At 53.2% G+C, this 16,505-nt stretch overlaps 2 protein-coding genes across 7 annotated transcripts; one reads left to right on the top strand and one right to left on the bottom strand.

Moving 5' to 3' along the window:
- Window positions 1-231: 231 nt before the first annotated feature.
- Window positions 232-4,617, bottom strand: TP53I13 (tumor protein p53 inducible protein 13). Of its 6 annotated transcripts, none has more exons than XM_055336861.1 (8): window positions 4,054-4,256; window positions 3,796-3,864; window positions 3,433-3,474; window positions 1,651-1,779; window positions 1,322-1,525; window positions 1,021-1,237; window positions 682-852; window positions 232-592 (listed from the first exon to the last, which is right to left on the bottom strand). In XM_055336861.1, exons 1-8 carry the CDS (start codon window positions 4,123-4,125, stop codon window positions 480-482), a joined length of 1,017 nt encoding a protein of 338 aa, XP_055192836.1. In that variant the 5' UTR covers window positions 4,126-4,256; the 3' UTR covers window positions 232-479. The 6 variants fall into 6 exon arrangements, with proteins under 6 accessions (XP_055192836.1, XP_055192845.1, XP_055192852.1 ...); XM_055336870.1 differs by having other exon boundaries at window positions 682-786; XM_055336877.1 differs by lacking the exon at window positions 4,054-4,256 and adding exons at window positions 2,275-2,372; window positions 3,072-3,353 and having other exon boundaries at window positions 682-1,237.
- Window positions 4,618-6,163: 1,546 nt separating this feature from the next.
- Window positions 6,164-9,901, top strand: ABHD15 (abhydrolase domain containing 15). Its single transcript, XM_055335869.1, has 2 exons — window positions 6,164-7,065; window positions 8,951-9,901. Exons 1-2 carry the CDS (start codon window positions 6,197-6,199, stop codon window positions 9,474-9,476), a joined length of 1,395 nt encoding a protein of 464 aa, XP_055191844.1. The 5' UTR covers window positions 6,164-6,196; the 3' UTR covers window positions 9,477-9,901.
- The last annotated feature ends 6,604 nt before the right edge of the window (window positions 9,902-16,505 follow it).

Raw genomic sequence — 16,505 nt, 5'->3', positions numbered from 1 at the left:
AGAAAAGGAGCTGGGAAATAAGGTTTCAGTTGCTAACGCTGCCTCCCCCTCCCCATCATGGTAGCAGGTTGGGTTCTATCCCACTACTAAAACTGGCCAAGGCCAAGTGGGCAGGTGGAGGCAGGCTGGTGGGGGCCTAATGATTTTTTGGTAAAAGCCCACTTCAGTGGCCCGGAACAGGGTCCTAGGTGGGAGTGTCTGCGTGGCAGATGCACCAGCTCAGCCCCAGACTCTACCAAAATAATTTAATTAGAAATACAGGCAAGGGAGGCTGTGGGCCCCTTCCCTCAACCCTCGGTAGCAAGGTAGCAAGCCACACTGGAGGCGGAGGGACAAGCCCCTTTGCGATGCTTAGGCGGGATGCGCTTCGGCCGGCCGCCAGGAGGCGGTCCCGCGCAGGGTCCACGTGGCAGAGGTCACGGCCTCCTGGGCAAAGGTCCCCTTCACCACCACCACTGCAGTGGCAGGGCTGGGGCAGGTCAGTCGGAGCTGTCCCCGTCTGGGCCGCTGTCCGGCGAGGGCGGGAGAAGGGGTCTCCGGCGGGAGCGCTTGAGACGGCGCGGGGGCAAGAGCAGCCTCCGCTTCAGCACAGCTGTGGGCGGGGTGGGGCGATCAGGGAATGGCAGGAGTGCCTGGGAGGTGCCGGGCCCCCGCCGGTTGGTAAGGAGGGTAGCTCCTCACCGGCCACCGTGTCCTGGCTGTCCGCTGTGGGCTCCCAGTAGATGCTCTCCCCGCGTCGAAAGTTCCGGTGCAGCCGAGTGCAGAGCGTGGCCAGAGTGAGCAGCACTAGCAGGAAGGTCAGGGCCATGGCAGCCCAAGCGGCCTCCTCCGTGCGAGGGGTGGGACCCCGGACTACGGGTGGAGGCACTGCTGCCTGAGGGGCTGGGGAAGCCCCACCTGGACAGGTGCAGCCGCCTGGGCTGCTCTGCCCTTTGGGCTCCTGGGTCTCTAGCCCAGAGCTGGCATTGCCGCCCAGACCCTCGGGCAGCAAGGAGAGAGTGGGCACAGAGGGCGCCTTACCTCCCTCACCCTGAGCTGCCAATACGGGCCACTTGGCCTCCAAGCTCGGTGGAGAAGCAGAGGGGAACCTCAGGGCTGAGGGGGTGGGCTGGAGACCGAAGGCAGCACGCAGCCCACGCCTCTTGGCACCGCCAGGAGAGAGGCGCCTGGGCCCTCTAGTTGCCTCCTCTGCACTGGAGGGCCTCCAGCTCCACAGAGTAAAGGCTAAAGCTGGGGCCTTTGGGAAGAGAGATAGCAGTCACCCTTTTCCTGCCCAGATAACCCAGTGACCCCACCACCAACCATGCCCAGCACCCCTTACCTGCACACACCCTCTCCAGCACAGCCTCCTTCGCCCTGGCCTTGGGACCAAGGGAGACAACCCAGAAAGACCATCAGGGCAGAACCAGGCCTTCTTCCTCTGCCTCCTCCTCCGCCGCCGCCGCCTCTTCAGCAGGTGGGCAGCCCAGGCTGGCTCTATCCACGCCATTTCCAGCACCACCCCCCATGCTGCCAACACCAGGGGCTAGGAAAGGACAACTAAGATGAAGGTGGGGAGCAAGCAAGAGGAAGCCCCTGAATCTTCCTTCCCTTGCAGATGGGGCTACAGCCTCTGCCAGTGCAGATGACCACCTTTCCTCAACCACTTACCCGCTCCTGAGTGAGGCTAGAGTCAGGGGCCAGTGAGGGCCGGGCCACACAAAGGTGGGCCAGAAGGGCAAGCTGGAGCTTCAGCCATGGGTGTGCACAGGGGTGGTAGAGGAAGCTGACATCCTCAGCCTAGAGAAAAAATACGGAGGCATCGCGCCAGGCCCAGGGCACTCGCTGACAATCCTAAGGTTTCCCATCCTGGGGGCCAGCTTAAAGGGATTCCCAGGGTGGCCAGATGCCCACCTTCAGGGCTCAGGGAAGGACAGAGATCCCTGGGTAGGGGCAGGCATTCCCTCCTGCCTCTGTTCCTCTCCATCCCATCCCACCCCACCCCACCCCACCCCCGCCTCTCCATCAGGTGCTACCCCTCAAAGCTCACAAGCCTAGGTAAGGCTGTTAGACCCCACTCTTCAGCTCTATTTCTCTGCACCTGTGCAACAGTGGTTCCACAGGACCCCAGTCTAGACTGTAAGCATCCTCTAAGTGGAGACCAGGTCTTCTATGTATTGATTCTATCCACATATCTCCCCAAAACATCCAAATACAGGGCAGTCAGGCAGCAGGTGCATGGTCCCACGATGGGAACACTTCATCAATTATTAATTATTCTTTGCTGGAGCTGACCTGATGCTCAGCACTGTGCCAGACGCTATAGGAGATGCCAAAAGACAACTCCTGGGCTCTGCTTGCAGGGAATGTGCAGGAAACTCAGGGCAACAGAACTAATGCAAATGAAAGAACAAACTAATAAAACTCAAAGTGATTTACCGTTATAAGAGAAAAGCTGTAAGCATTACATGAATTTGGAGAAGGTGGTGAATAAGGGCTGGGGTGATGAGGCAAGTTCTCAAGAAAGAGCTGACTCTTGCACTGGGCTTTGGAAGTAGATGGGAAGGATTGCAGGAGGGCAGGGAGCTGCCCACTTCAGCTTCAGGTCAGATTAGGCCAGGTATGGAGAATAAGCAGTAGCAGAGGTACAGCAGTGGGAATGAGCCCGGCACTCACATGTGTGATGAGGAGACCAACACAACCCAAGAGCAACCCAAGATTTGGGAATGTCAGGTGAAGCTTATTTAACTAAGCAGGGCCTGAAAACCTGGGGGTGGGGGTGGGGGTGGGGGTCTGGGAGAGGCGTCAGATGGGTATGACCATGATAGGGTGAGAAATAAAGAACCATTGAAGGCTTTTAAACTGGGGAATGATTTAATGAAAGAGTGTTTGAGGGAAGGAATCAGGTAGGTGGCATGAGGTTTTTGGGCCTGGAGCTATTATAAATTTCAAAAAGAGATGGATATTTTAAAGGAAAACCAAAGGGACAGGGAAGCCATCTGACCATTGGCATTGGCATGAAAACAGAGGCGGGCGTGCAAGGTGAACACATACATGGTTTGGTGTCCTGTAATCTCGGGCACATTCTTTACCTCACATAGATTCCTATTTCCTCCAAGTGGTATCACACACAATTCGTTTAGTCCTGGAGAGCAGGGACATTACTGATGCCCCTCTTAAGGAAACTGGGGTCCGGAGGCTTCCCACAGCCACACAGCAGAGTTGGGGCATGGGTGGTTTTGTGGGTTGCCCTTGCAGCCTCCTGCCCACGGGCAGACAGCTACTCCACACAATTCCTGACACAGCAATGCACAGGACAGAGACCCGTGGCTCACTCTCTTCCTGAGGGAAGCCTCAAGAATGGAGCTGGGGAGCTGAAAAGGCAGAGAAAACCTGCAAAGAGCCCGCCGTTTCTGGTGCAGACACCAAGGATGGCTCCGGGCTTGTACCCACCTGCCATCGGCTCATCCGCACGAAAACCACTCTTGGTGACACCTATGCATGGGGAAAAAGAGGGCTTAGAGCAGCTGGGGAACTCCGTGTGGGGGTGGGGAGGGGGCAGCAGGCCCCACGCCGCGGCTGGGATGCAGACGCCGGCGACTGAGGGGCTGAGGAGCCGGCAGAGGTCCTCAGAGGGTGACTGTGAGGGCGCGGCGAGGCCAGAGCCGCTCCTTCACACACACACACACACACACACACACACACACACACAGCCAGAGCCCTCACACTCACACCCACACTCACACACTCACACACACACACACACACACACACACACACACACACACACACACCCGCCCCGCGCCAGGCTCCTACCTGTGGGGGTAGAGGCCACAGGCCCTCGGGACAGCGGGCTCCCGCTTCCTCCTCCGGCTCGGCCACCACCTGTGAGTCGAAGGCACACAAGAGTTGGGGCACTGGCCTCGGCGTGGGCCCTGCCCTCTTCCTCCCAGGCCCAGTCCGCCAGGGGACGACTCCTATCCCCTCTGCACGCGCCACTCCTTCCAGGAGGAACTTTGGGCACGGCGCTTTGAGATCCCAGGCCGAAGCCTGCTCAGGGACCGGTCGCCTTACCTCACTGGGACCCAGAAGCCCCGCAAGGGCTGCAAGGAGAAGTAGCTGGGGCGAAGGCGGAGGAGGTGCCATCCCGGTCCGCCGGGGACCTGCCGGCCGCACCGCAGGCCCGGGAGCGCGCACCCCCGCGCCGTCCCCCGCGCCGCCAGTAAGCCCACGTAGACCCCGGGCTCGCGCGCGCGCGCCCCAACGCCCCAGGATCGCGCGCTCTCCGCCTCGCCCCGCCCCCACAGCCGCGCGCTCCTCTCGCCCCGCCTCCGCCCACCCCAATGCCCGCCCACAACCGCGGACCTTGCGCGCACGCGTCTTAAACTCAGAGCCGGAAAAGTTTTGTGCTGGAGCCGGGCCCGAGCGCACGGCCCCGCGAGGCGGACGGGGACCGGTCCTTCGCCCGCACTTTCGTCCCGGCGCTTCTCTGCCGCCTGCAGAGCTCAGCTGCAGTGCCCGGGTGGGATCATGGAGCGGGGCAAAGGGCGGGAAATGGGATCCCAGTGGACCGAGTGGCCCCGAAGGGGAGACCCGTACGCTCCTCCGGCAAACCCGCTTCAGACACGTTAGTGTGACCCGCAACTAGAAGAGCGGCAGAATCATGAAGTCGGAGCTGCGGAAGGAAGAGGGTCCCCGCTTTAGGGCTTCACCTTCAGTCCATCCCACTCGCACCCTCGCAAGTAGGGCCTGAACCTGGAGGAGCTTCGGAGGCTCTCTGGCCTCTACCCTCCCCAGGCCCAGAAGTCCGAGGAAGCCGAATCCGGCCTGCGGCTGCATTGCTCCCGCATGCCTGCCTCTGCTCTTGTCGTTTGTCCAACGATGGCCAGCGTGTGCCCAGGGAGACGTTTGTCACCGTGAGGTGTAGGAGTCACAGGCTTTGCCCCTTGCAGGGGGGCGCCGGCCTCTTTCTAGTGCCCTTCTCCTTGGCCCCGGTCAGGATTTTGAGGCAAGACGGGAACCTGAATGGAGGATGAAGGTTGAGATGCCCAGCCTCAAACTTCGAAATAGAGCGAAAACGGGTTATTTCGATAGAGAGCAAGAATGTGACTTACAAGGGGGTTTCTTACCCGTCCCTCCCTCGTTCCCCTGTAAACGCCAGCTACTGAACTGATGAAGGAACTGCAATCTATCCGTTGCCACGGCCCCGTCGCAGGGTGACAGGCAACCCCCTCGCAGGCGCCTGGGTGCATCTTTTCCCCCAGCTTGAGGCTGTTGTTTCTGGGGAAGGCCCTCTCGGGGAGCGGTGTTGAGGATTTCCATTATCTGAATCCAGGCTCCTGGGGAGCCCCATGCTCCCGGGGGATCCGGCCGGCGCGCAGATGCAGGCCAGGGAACTAGCAGCCCCCGGCGCCCGGGCCCCCTGCAGCCGATCCGCTGTCTGGCGGGACGCCCGCCCAGCGCTCGCTGGCCGGGAGCCCGACCCCCCTCCCAGCCGGGCTCTGGCGCAGTCGAGGGTGCCCGCGGGGCCGAGACAAACACCGAGGTCAGAGAGCGCGGCCAAGCCCGGGAGGGAGGAGCGGCCAGTGGCTCCGGCCGCAGCTGCAGCCGCCCCGCGGGAGCCCGAGAGCCTGCTCCCGGAGCTGGGGTTTATTCACGTCTCTCTTTGGCTACTTCTCAACCGCGGCTCCTGAGGGCGCAGCGACGCAGGGTCCCCCCGCCCCCGCTCAGCTACACACCGAGCGGGGCCGAGGGGAGGGCTCGGCGGGGACTCCGATGCGCACCCCCAAGCCGCGATCCTCGGTCTCCGAGTCTCCCCGCTCTCGGCCGCCGACACCCCCACTGCTCGGGTCGCGGCCCTCCCCACTCCCTTCCGGCTCGCTGGCGCGTCCTCGGCCCTTTTGTGTGGCCTAGGCTCCTTTCACCTTCTGCTCCAGCTTGTCGCAATCGCTGTACAAAGGACCTGGGGAGGGATTGGGGGGCGGGCGAGGGGAGCCGGGCCCGAACTGGCTGCCTCCCGCAGGGCCACGACCAATCCGGAGCGCCCACCGCCCCCGCCCCCACCCCCACCCCCTGCGCAGGAGAGCCCAGGGCTGCAGCCGGCGGCCGGGCGGAGCCGCGAGTAGAGCGGGGAGCTCGCCAAGGGCGCAGCCCCGCCGCCCGCCGCCCGCCGCCGCCGCCGCCGCCCGCCGCCCGCGGGGGGCTCTCCTGCCTCGCCATGCCGCCGTGGGGCGCCGCCCTCGCCCTGCTCCTGGCCGCGCTCGCCCTGCTTGGCCTGCTGGCCCAGCGGCTGCGGCGCGCCGTCGGAGCGAGTGCTGTACCGGGGGCCCTCGGCCAGGACCACCGGGAGGAGGCAGACGGCGGAGGCGCCGCGGACAGATTCAGCGACGGGCGCGAGCCGCTGCCGGGCGGGTGCAGGCTCATCTGTAAACCGTCGGCGCTGGCCCGGTGCCTGCTGAGCGCCTTGCGACGCTCGACAGCGCTGGAGCCGCTGCCGCGCTCCTGGCTCTCCGGGCCCCACCTGCAGACCCTCTGCCACTTCGTGCTGCCGGTGGGGCCCGGGCCTGAGCTGGCCAGGGAGTACCTGCAGTTGGCGGACGACGGGCTGGTGGCCCTGGACTGGGTCGTGGGACCTTGCCCCCGGGGTCGACGGGTCACTAACGCCGGGGGCCTTCCCGCCGTGCTGCTGGTGATCCCCAATGCCTGGGGGCGCCTCACCCGCAACGTGCTCGGCCTCTGCCTGCTCGCCCTGGAGCGCGGCTACTACCCGGTCATCTTCCACCGGCGCGGCCACCACGGCTGCCCTTTGGTCAGCCCCCGGCTGCAGCCTTTCGGCGACCCGTCCGACCTCAAGGAGGCGGTCACTTACATCCGCTTCCGACACCCGGCTGCCCCTCTGTTCGCGGTGAGCGAGGGCTCCGGCTCAGCGCTTCTGCTGTCCTACCTGGGAGAGTGCGGCTCCTCCAGCTATGTGACCGGCGCCGCGTGCATCTCGCCGGTGCTGCGCTGCCGCGAGTGGTTTGAGGCCGGCCTGCCCTGGCCCTACGAGCGGGGCTTTCTGCTCCACCAGAAGATCGCCCTCAGCAGGTGGGTAACGGTGGCCGCAGGCGGGCGGCCAAGTGGGAAAGAGGGGTCTTGGGCTGACGAGGATACCGTATCGAATCACACGGTTCAGGACAGTTGAGGCAAACGCTTTGCGAAGCTGTCCAAAAACCCTCGAGTCTAGACAGAACCAGGGGAGCAGATTTAAGGGCCGTGGTCGGACTCAGCATCATTATGCTAGAGCAGGAACTTTGCCCTGGGGCCCGCGGGCCTCATCTCAGCCCCGGGGTGTCCTGAGCACCTGCCCCACCAGCAGCAGAGGCAGCCCCTGGCATTCACCGCTTAATCCACAGTTTGTCAAATCAGCAATGGGGCTCTGGAAGCAATTACAACTGATTATCTGTCTAGAATATTTCCTTATATAGTGTCTCAGCCTGGAGGTGACAGGAATCGGAAATCTGTTGGTGTGTGATTTTGCCCCCATTGTGCTCTGAGAAGGTCAAGCCCTGAACTCACCAATAGCCCAAAGGGCTGTCATAGCAGCCCAGAACTTGAGCAGTCCAAGACAAAGTGTTCTTATTTGGCTTCATTGCTAGTTTCCATCCCCAAATGACAACCACCAGTGTTGACCCTAAACACCAGCTAGACGATAAGGTGAGGGAAGTGGAGAGGAAATCTGGGCCTTTAGGGTCTGTCCTGCCCAGGAAGTTTGGGATGGAAAACTCAGGGCAAGCCTCTTTGAATGTTTGCTGAGACGCACATCCAAATGCAACTGGCTAAGTCTGCATCAATTCACTCAAAGCACTAGCTGCCCATCCTGACCTCCTGTGCCAGACTCTCTCCATGGAAGTGGAAAGAGCAAAAATGCCCCTCTTGGGATCCCTGGGTGGCGCAGCGGTTTGGCGCCTGCCTTTGGCCCAGGGCGCGATCCTGGAGACCCGGGATCGAATCCCACATCGGGCTCCTGGTGCATGGAGCCTGCTTCTCCCTCTGCCTGTGTCTCTACCTCTCTGCCTCTCTCTCTCTCTCTCTCTCTTTGTGACTATCATAAATTAAAAAAAAAAAAAATGCCCCTCTTCCCCAGAGCAGTGGCTCTCAGGCTCCCATTTTACAACTTACCCTGTAAAATAATTATACTCCTAGGAGCCTCTTCTGCTGCTGCTCAGCCGTCTCTAGGAATACCTGTACTACTGCTCAATGTCACACTTGTTTGCTATTATCTAGACAGCATGTTAGCTTTTAAAAAACAGACTAATATCATAAAAATAAATAAATAAAATAAATTAAAAAACAGACTAATAAACCTGAAGTAAAATGTTGACGATAGGGGGGATGTCACCTGCAGGTTTGGAATTTCTGAGCCAGGGTGTTCCAGGAGGGGCTCAGTTCAAAGCAAGTTGCCTATAGAGGGTCAGGAGTTGAGGGTAGGAGTAGAGCTGTCACTATAGATCAGCAGCTGTAAAGTCATTTCCTGCCCCAGGGCTAAGCAGGTAACACAAGGCCTAGTAGGAACCATGACACAGAAATGAGGGAAGAAATGCCCCCTTGTTGCCTTGAGAAATGCCAGCCCATGTTGCCAGACCTTTCCATTTCCCTAGAGAACCCAAATACCTGCATTTTATGTGAAATCTCCTGGTTTTAAATGATGACAAAGGGATGCCTGGCTGGCTCAGTCAGTAGAGGGTATGACTCTTTATCTCAGGGTTGTGAGTTCGAGCCCGACTTTGGGCATAGAATTACCTAAAAAAAAAAAAAAAAAAAAAAAATCTTCAAGTGATGACAACAAAATGGAATTCAAAAATACCATATGGCCAAAGAATGCCTCCGTGACCAGAAACCTGGTCTGCAGGCTGCTATAATTTCTGTTGTCGATTCATTTTCTCATTCTTCTATCATTTCCTACCTTCCCTGTTCCACTTCTTGCTGCCAGATACGCCTCGGCCCTCCAGGACACGGTGGACACCCACAAACTGTTCAGGAGCCGCTCTCTGCGAGAGTTTGAGGAAACCCTCTTCTGCCACACCAAGAGTTTCCCCATCAGCTGGGACACCTATTGGGACCACAACGACCCCCTCCGGGATGTGGATGAGGCGGCCGTGCCCGTGTTGTGTATCTGTAGTGCTGACGACCCCGTGTGCGGGCCCCCAGACCACTTTCTGCCGACGGAACTCTTCCACAGCAACCCCTACTTCTTCCTGCTGCTCAGTCACCACGGAGGCCACTGTGGCTTCCTGCGCCAGGAGCCCTTGCCAGCCTGGAGCCATGAGGTCATTTTGGAGTACTTCCGGGCCTTGACAGAGTTCTTCCGAACAGAAGAGAGGATGAAGGGGCTGAGCAGGCATCGGGCTTCATTCCTAGGGGGCCGGCGTCGCTGGGGAACCCTGCAGAAGCGGGAGGTCTCTCCCTCTTCCCATCTGGAGGAGATCTTTAGCTGGAAACGATCGTATACGAGGTGAGACCTGGCCCAAAAACACCCCCAGTCCTGCACGGAAGAACAGGGCTGGACATGCCAGAGTCCTGACACGGCCGTGAGCACGGGAAGGGGACTGCAGGGCCAGCTCTTTGCCACTGATTCAGCCCCCTCTCTCTTAAACTGGTTTGTGGAAAGAGATGGAACTTCCAGTGAGCTGGTGCTCACGTTATCCTGAGGACACTCCTACCTCAGGCTTAGCTCCACACATTCCAACTCTTCCTGGTCAGCAACTGGTCTGTCACTGTCACTCTCTCCTGTCACCGACCTTATAAGCCAAGAATAGCACCATTTGAGTCTATGGACTCAGGAGAAAATGCTCTGTCACTTGCAAGGATTGTAGGGAAAATGGGTTTCTGCATGTCATTGGGAAGCTCTGTCCCACATAAATAATCAGCTCTGTGACCCTGATTCTTGAATTGGAGCCACTCAATGTCGTGAGGACAGGATGTTTGTGTCTTGGTCCCACTTCCCTCACTGGGCTCTGTGGTTGTGGCACTCTGCTGACTTCATGCTGTCACAGCTGTGGAAATGAGCTCCTAGATCATGGTGTGGTGCGTCAGTCTTGCGTGAGTGTGAGAAAGGTGCTGGAGGCAGTTAAGTGTGGTCCTGAGCCTGGGTTGGTGAGGGTGACGAGGTACAGAGCATACGTCTGTGTCTGGAGGACTGAGGTCCTATCTTTCAGACTCGTTCCCCAGGTCTCGGTTGGGCTGATCTGGGGCTTCAGGTAGGACTTCAAGCCTAGAGAGATCTTAAGGACGATTTTAGGAAGAGGAAGTCCTTGCACACAGGACCTGCCAGACCCTGGCTCAAAGAGCCAGACTCTCAGGCACTCTGGCTGCTCCCTCCGGTACCTGGAGATTACACCAGAGAGTCCTAACTAAAGCTGTTTTTCTTCTGCCATGTGGGCTTTTTCTAAGTGGTAAAGAGTATAAACCTGGTATCTTTGGTATTTTCTAGTTGGTTTCCCTCTTTTCTGACACTACGACTAGCTGCTTTTTTTTCCGGAGCCTGGAGACAGCTGGGACCAGAGAAAACAAAAGTTCCAAGAGGTTAGTTAGTGCTTACTCAGTGATTTATGAATATTTCACATTACCACACTTTTTCTGCTCAATTTATTCAAAAGGCCATCCATCTAGATGTAGACAAAGCTGCTTCTTGGACCTGGCCACTCAGTGACTTGTTTTATGGTATTTGGTTTTATGAGGAATAATGCTGAAGATCAGAGTAAAACAAAGCATTGTACAGATTGATTCGCATATCCTGGTTTGATTTAGGCCATTAAACAATACACTAGGACATCTGGTTCTATGTGTTGCTAAGAGCTTTGCTCTGAAGTTTTATTTTAATCTGTCATTTAAGAAGATACCTGTTTTGACAGAAAGCTCCCTCCTGGCCTCAGAAACAGCAAAGCAATTTTAAAGAGGAGAGATATTTCTCAAAATCCATGTCCTATGGCTCAGTATGAGGAATGTCCGGGGCTGAAACTTCAGGTTTGGATAATCTTAGTCCAGCCTTGTTCTTCTAGATCAAATAGGAAGAAACTCTGAACTATCCTAGAATCTCACTTGAAATGCAGGCAACACTCAATTGTATTAAAGGCACATTATCCTGTCATGAAAAAAAATCACTTCCCTCCTTCCTCATGTCCTGCTCCTCCTCCTTCACGTTACTCATCTGACATACTTTACCCTTTCTGAGCAGGAGAAATAACAAGAACTGAAATCTAAAGAAGCCGTTCTACTGCTGGTTTACAGTCTTGTTACAGGGCTTGTGGAGGAAGAATTGCTGACATCTGGCAACCACCCTCCCCCCAGCATCTGGTACAGTGGGGATTTCAATTAGTTAGGGTGCTGCAGTCCCCCATGCAGGACCCCAGGATCATTCAGAACTGACTGCAAGGTGGGAAGCAGCCCAGTGGCTTTTAACCTGCGGCTTATGGGGGGCCCTCAACGGCTGAACTTTGGATTGTTTCTCTAGGCCAGATACCATGGGACTCTGGTTCTTTAAGGTAATAGCTTTTGGAGAAATTGTGGTTGGTCTTCTCCTTTTCTACAAAAAAGCAAGCTTGCAGGGGTGGGGTGTGCCTATATACCTGTAACATATTTCATTCAGTTACAGCCCAGGCTCCATTCATTCCCTTGGACCCAAGGCCCTAATCCCTAGACCCTGAAGGATTTCTCCTCTGTATCCCTCATGCCATGTGAGTTTATAACCAGTCTCAGGAAGCTGCTTCTTTCTCATCTTCCGATGGTGATGAAAGTGATGCTGCTTTTTCAAGCAAGTTTTGCCAAGAATGTGCAGTTCCCATTCAAGCAGGTTTGGGTGACCCTGACCTTCAGTCTAACACTGAAGGAATCACCTGTATTGGCTCTGCTTTGGTGAACAGCTAAGCATACAAAACCCACTGGAAGAACCCCAGGCACACTATTCTGAGAGAATATGTGTCCTTGAACAAAATCCTAAATTTGAGTTTGAGGAAACAAGAAACAAACAACAAAATAAAAGTAAGACAACCCAAGGAAGGACGACTGAGTTGGTTTTCCAGGTCTTGAGTCTTTTAAGCGATCCTCACAGTCCTCATTCACTTGCTTGCCTTCCTTTTGGCCTCTTAATTATTTATAACCACCTTCAAGTGGTCAGAGGAAAAAAAAAAAAAACCCAAAACGCAATGGCTTAGAGGAGGCATGATCTCAGAAGGAGACGGGGTCCTCTCTCTCTCCCATTGGGTCAGAATGCAGGAAGCAAAGGACTGCCTCTGAAGGCTTCTGATCTGAGACCTAAGACTGTGCTAACTATAACTTAATTCTCTTAGAGAGTTAGTATTTTACGTTATTTACCTAGGTTTCTAGGGTGGCTTGGCCAGAGACGACAGTATGCAGAACAAAGTACCAGATCCTCACCTTGAGGAGATTATCATCTCTGTTTTGAGTGAAGGTATCCTTTCTAAGGCTTCAGTACTGTGTTTTTTTTATTTATTTTTTTTTTAAAGGTCTTGACACAGGAAGTGTCAGCATGGCTTTATATACAGCCTCAAAATTACCCCAGAGTCAGAAGTTCCTGTCTGAGTATCTTCCACCTAGACCACAGATCTTTTGTCAGTCAGCCACCCTAAGTGCCAAGGTATCTTCCTTTAGAAATGAACTTCAGCATGAATTCCTCTCCCTGCTTAAACAAGCAGATACAATTGGCCACTTGAGTAGAACCTGGTAAGAATGCCAGTGAGTATTTGTGATTCTCTAGCCAAGCCACAAAGGATGGCATCAAAAATCTTCCCTAGTTACCACCATTGGCAAGATGGTGAAGTTATACACAGCGGGTGCCTGAAGACATAATGAACACCTCAGGAAGCAGGAATCTCCATCTCACTGGTGGGACATGCAAGCTAGACTGCTGTTTGGCACACATGATGGTGGGGACATACGCCGAGAAATAAGGGTGTCTTAAATTAGGTTTTTTTTTTTTAAGTAAGCTCTATGCTCAACGTGGGGGGCAGCCCCGGTGGCACAGCAGTTTAGTGCCGCCCGCAGCCTGGGGTGTGATCCTGGAGACCCAGGATAGAGGCCCATGTCTGGCTTCCTGCATGGAGCCTGCTTCTCCCTCTGCCTGGGTCTCTGCCTCTCTCTCTCTCTCTCTCTCTCTCTCTCTGTGTCTCTATGAATAAAATCTTAAAAAAAAAAAAAAGATTTATGCTCAGCGTGGGGCTTGAACTCACAGCCCTGAGATCAAGAGTCACATGCACTACAGACTAAGCCAGCCAGATGTCCCAAGGGTGACCTAGATTTGATAGGTCTTTTCTCATCTGTGAGTCAGTGAACTAAAATAATGCTAATGAGCTCAGTGGGTTGTAAAGACTTTTGGTCGGTTTGAGAATCAAGGAGATCACAGACCTGATCCAGATTCTGGGAGATGACATAAAGATTTTAATTAAAATAACCTTGCCAAAGTGACCAGAGGGTTTTGAAATGTCCAGGAAGAACTAAAAGTTTGAAGGAAAGGTGGAATTTCATTAAAACAAACAAAAGACACTAACATCAAAGATAAAAATCTCTAGCCCCTCTGCCTCCAGCCTTCCTGTGTATTAAGGTAATACCCTAGTACTTATTATCACTAGTGTAGTTGAACAAAAATTTCTCTCCAACCTCTTTGCCTCTGAATAATAAATTGCACTCTCCCTGCAACAATGGAATGTCATTATTTTTTAAATCTCCAGAAACAAAGGCACTGTTTGTCTTCTGAAGTCCTATGTGTACTGAGCCATGCATGCTTACCTACCTGCGGAGTTAACAACGCCTCCCCGCACATTCTCTATTCACCGGCTGTTGCTTCACTCCTGTACATCTAGCCTTGTGTCCCCTGACACTAACCAGTGGCAGCTGTTTAATCAACAACCAGGCCTTCTGCTCTGGGCTAATAATTTCCCAGCAAGCTCAAAATTCCCTGATCATCAATGGTACCTACATAGAGATATTTCCCATTGAGCAGTTAGTAATGTGGGCATTAAGTATAGAACACTGAAGTAGCTTGGAGATGTGGGTTCTAGGTTCTACTTTATCTGCGACTTGTATGACTTTGGGAAAGTTATTTTACAAACTGTTCCATAGGAAAAGACGAGATGATAAATAGGCCCTAACTTATTTCTTTTAAGGATTTACTTATTTTAGAGAGTGAAGTGGGGCAGGGTGGCAGGGAAGGGCAGAGTGAGAAGAGAAGCAGATTCCCTGCTGAGTAGGGAGCCTGACATGGGCTTTGATCTCAGGATCCTGAGATCATGACCTGAGCTGCAGTCAAGAGTAGAACGCTTAACCAACTGAGCACCCAGGCACCCCAATAGGTCTTAATTTAAGAGGTTTGTTAGGATATAATGAATAGTAAAAGTAGGTGATATCCCATTCTCCCAAGTTTGCTTAGTTTGTCAACTGGAGCTCAAAGTCCCCTATGATGGGATGGCATCAGCTTTCAGATCAGAATGTATTCCCCAATTCTTTTATGTATGTATGTATGTATGTATGTATGTATGTATGTATTCCCCAATTCTAATAAGGCCCAAAAGTTCCAGTTATCCCATTGCAAAGTTGGGAAGGGCCTATATGAGCTGGGTCCTGGGTTACCCAATTGAGGTACCCCACTTCCTTCCCAAACACATGTGCATATACACATACTCAATAATCTTGTTACAGCTAATATAGCTTTCACACTGGTTCATTTGTTCTGGGCAAAACCCATCTGCTTTCCTAGTTCTTAATAAATGATGGTCAGAGAAGATATGGCTTTAAGATTTCACCATTATTAGTGATAGAACTAAAGACCAGAACCCAAATCAGTGCAGTTTATGCCATACTTTTTTTCCTAGTCCATCACAGGCTGAGATGACAGTATAAATAATGCCCATTTTAGACTTCATAACGTAAAAGATATAACAGAAGGGAAAATAACTCGTCTTCAGAGCTCCTCTAGTACACAACTCTGTGCGGAAGCCATGCACATTAATCTATAAATGTCACCCTTTCAGTTATTTATTCCATAGCCTCACCACTCAGCAACTCTGTCTCCCTCTACCATTAAGAACAAATATCTGTAGACATAGTAGCAATTAAAGTCATTAATTGGCCACATACACACAGGAAAACCCTTGTTCTGCAGCTGGCATCTTTGAGATGTAAGTGATAGCATTAGCTCATCACCACTTGGGCTGTGGAATGGTGTAGTATATTTATGTTCAAAATTCTTCAGTCAGGTAGGATAGGCTTTGACCTCTAAACATAACCAAGAGTATCTTTGATGCATTTAGACAATGACATATTAGACATTTGTCTTGAGTTGCTGATAGGGGATACAGGCTAGAAGTACAATTTTAAGATACTCTCCTTCCACTATAGTTTGAAAAGCAGAAAGAAATCTTTTTTCTTAAACCTTTTTTGAGTTCCTCCAAGTTCAAGGATGTTGGATGTTGGCGACAGGTGACCTGGGATCTCATCCTGGCTCCCACACAGCTGTTTGACCCAGGCAAATTACAGTATATAAAATGTTAATTTCAAAATAGCTCCGTATCAACACACTAGGAGTTAAACAGCTATGTTAAAAAGTTGAAAGTGCTTTTCTAGACAATATTCTATTCAATAAAGTGGGCAATAATACTTTTTAAAATGACACTTAGGGAAGCCTGGGTGGCTTAGCGGTTTAGAGCCACCTTCAGCCCAGGGTGTGATCCTGGGGACCTGGGATCGAGTCCCACGTCAGGCTCTCTGCATGGAGCCTGCTTATCCCTCTGCCTGTGTCTCTGCCTCTCTCTCTCTCTCTCTCATGAAAAAATAAAATCTTAAAAAAAATGACACTTAAAACTTTTTTTTTTATTTTTTAAAGATTTACTTATTTATTCATTCAGAGAGAGTGAAGAGAGAGGCAGAGACACAAGCAGAGGGAGAAGCAGGCTCCATGCAGGAAGCCCGATGTGGGACTCGATCCTAGGTCTCCAGGATCACACCCCAGGCTGCAGGCGGCGCTAAACCGCTGTGCCACCGGGGCTGCCCCACTTAAAACTTTTTAAATTAAAAGACATGAAACTGGGATCCCTGGGTGGCGCAGCGGTTTGGCGCCTGCCTTTGGCTCAGGGTGCGATCCTGGAGACCCGGGATCAAATCCCATATCGGGCTCCCGGTGTATGAAGCCTGCTTCTCCCTCTGCCTGTGTCTCTGCCTCTCTCTCTCTCTGTGTGTGACTATCATAAATAAATAAATTAAAAAAAAAAAAAGAAAAAAAAGAAAAAAAAAAAGACATGAAACTCCTTCTCCCCAAATTAGTCATCTTACAAAAATAGTCACTTTAACAGTGTTGTAAGCAACAGCACTAGATTAGATATTTGTCCCATACAGGGGCAGAAAATATGATTTTCAAATCATCAAAGGGTGAAAACACCTTTTAAAGTTTTTACAAGGTTCAAGAACTGCATACATTCCCATGCCCATGTGTGTGGGAGTTTTAACTATATATGCTCTAATACAGGTCTATATAAAGC

This window comes from Nyctereutes procyonoides, unplaced genomic scaffold (assembly GCF_905146905.1).
Source record: "Nyctereutes procyonoides isolate TBG_1078 unplaced genomic scaffold, NYPRO_anot_genome, whole genome shotgun sequence".
Classification (NCBI taxonomy): domain Eukaryota; kingdom Metazoa; phylum Chordata; class Mammalia; order Carnivora; family Canidae; genus Nyctereutes; species Nyctereutes procyonoides.
This window is presented reverse-complemented; position numbering and strand designations above follow the sequence as displayed.

What these genes read in the sequence shown, in the direction of transcription:
- TP53I13 (XM_055336852.1), bottom strand. Translation starts at nt 4,125, where the DNA reads ATGGCACCTCCTCCGCCTTCGCCCCAGCTACTTCTCCTTGCAGCCCTT. An exon ending in GGCTTCTGGGTCCCAGTGAG is followed by an intron (nt 3,865 to 4,053) that starts GTAAGGCGACCG and finishes TTCGACTCACAG; the next exon opens with GTGGTGGCCGAGCCGGAGGA. An exon ending in TGTGGCCTCTACCCCCACAG is followed by an intron (nt 3,475 to 3,795) that starts GTAGGAGCCTGG and finishes CCCCATGCATAG; the next exon opens with GTGTCACCAAGAGTGGTTTT.
- ABHD15 (XM_055335869.1), top strand. Translation starts at nt 6,197, where the DNA reads ATGCCGCCGTGGGGCGCCGCCCTCGCCCTGCTCCTGGCCGCGCTCGCC. An exon ending in CAGAAGATCGCCCTCAGCAG is followed by an intron (nt 7,066 to 8,950) that starts GTGGGTAACGGT and finishes TCTTGCTGCCAG; the next exon opens with ATACGCCTCGGCCCTCCAGG.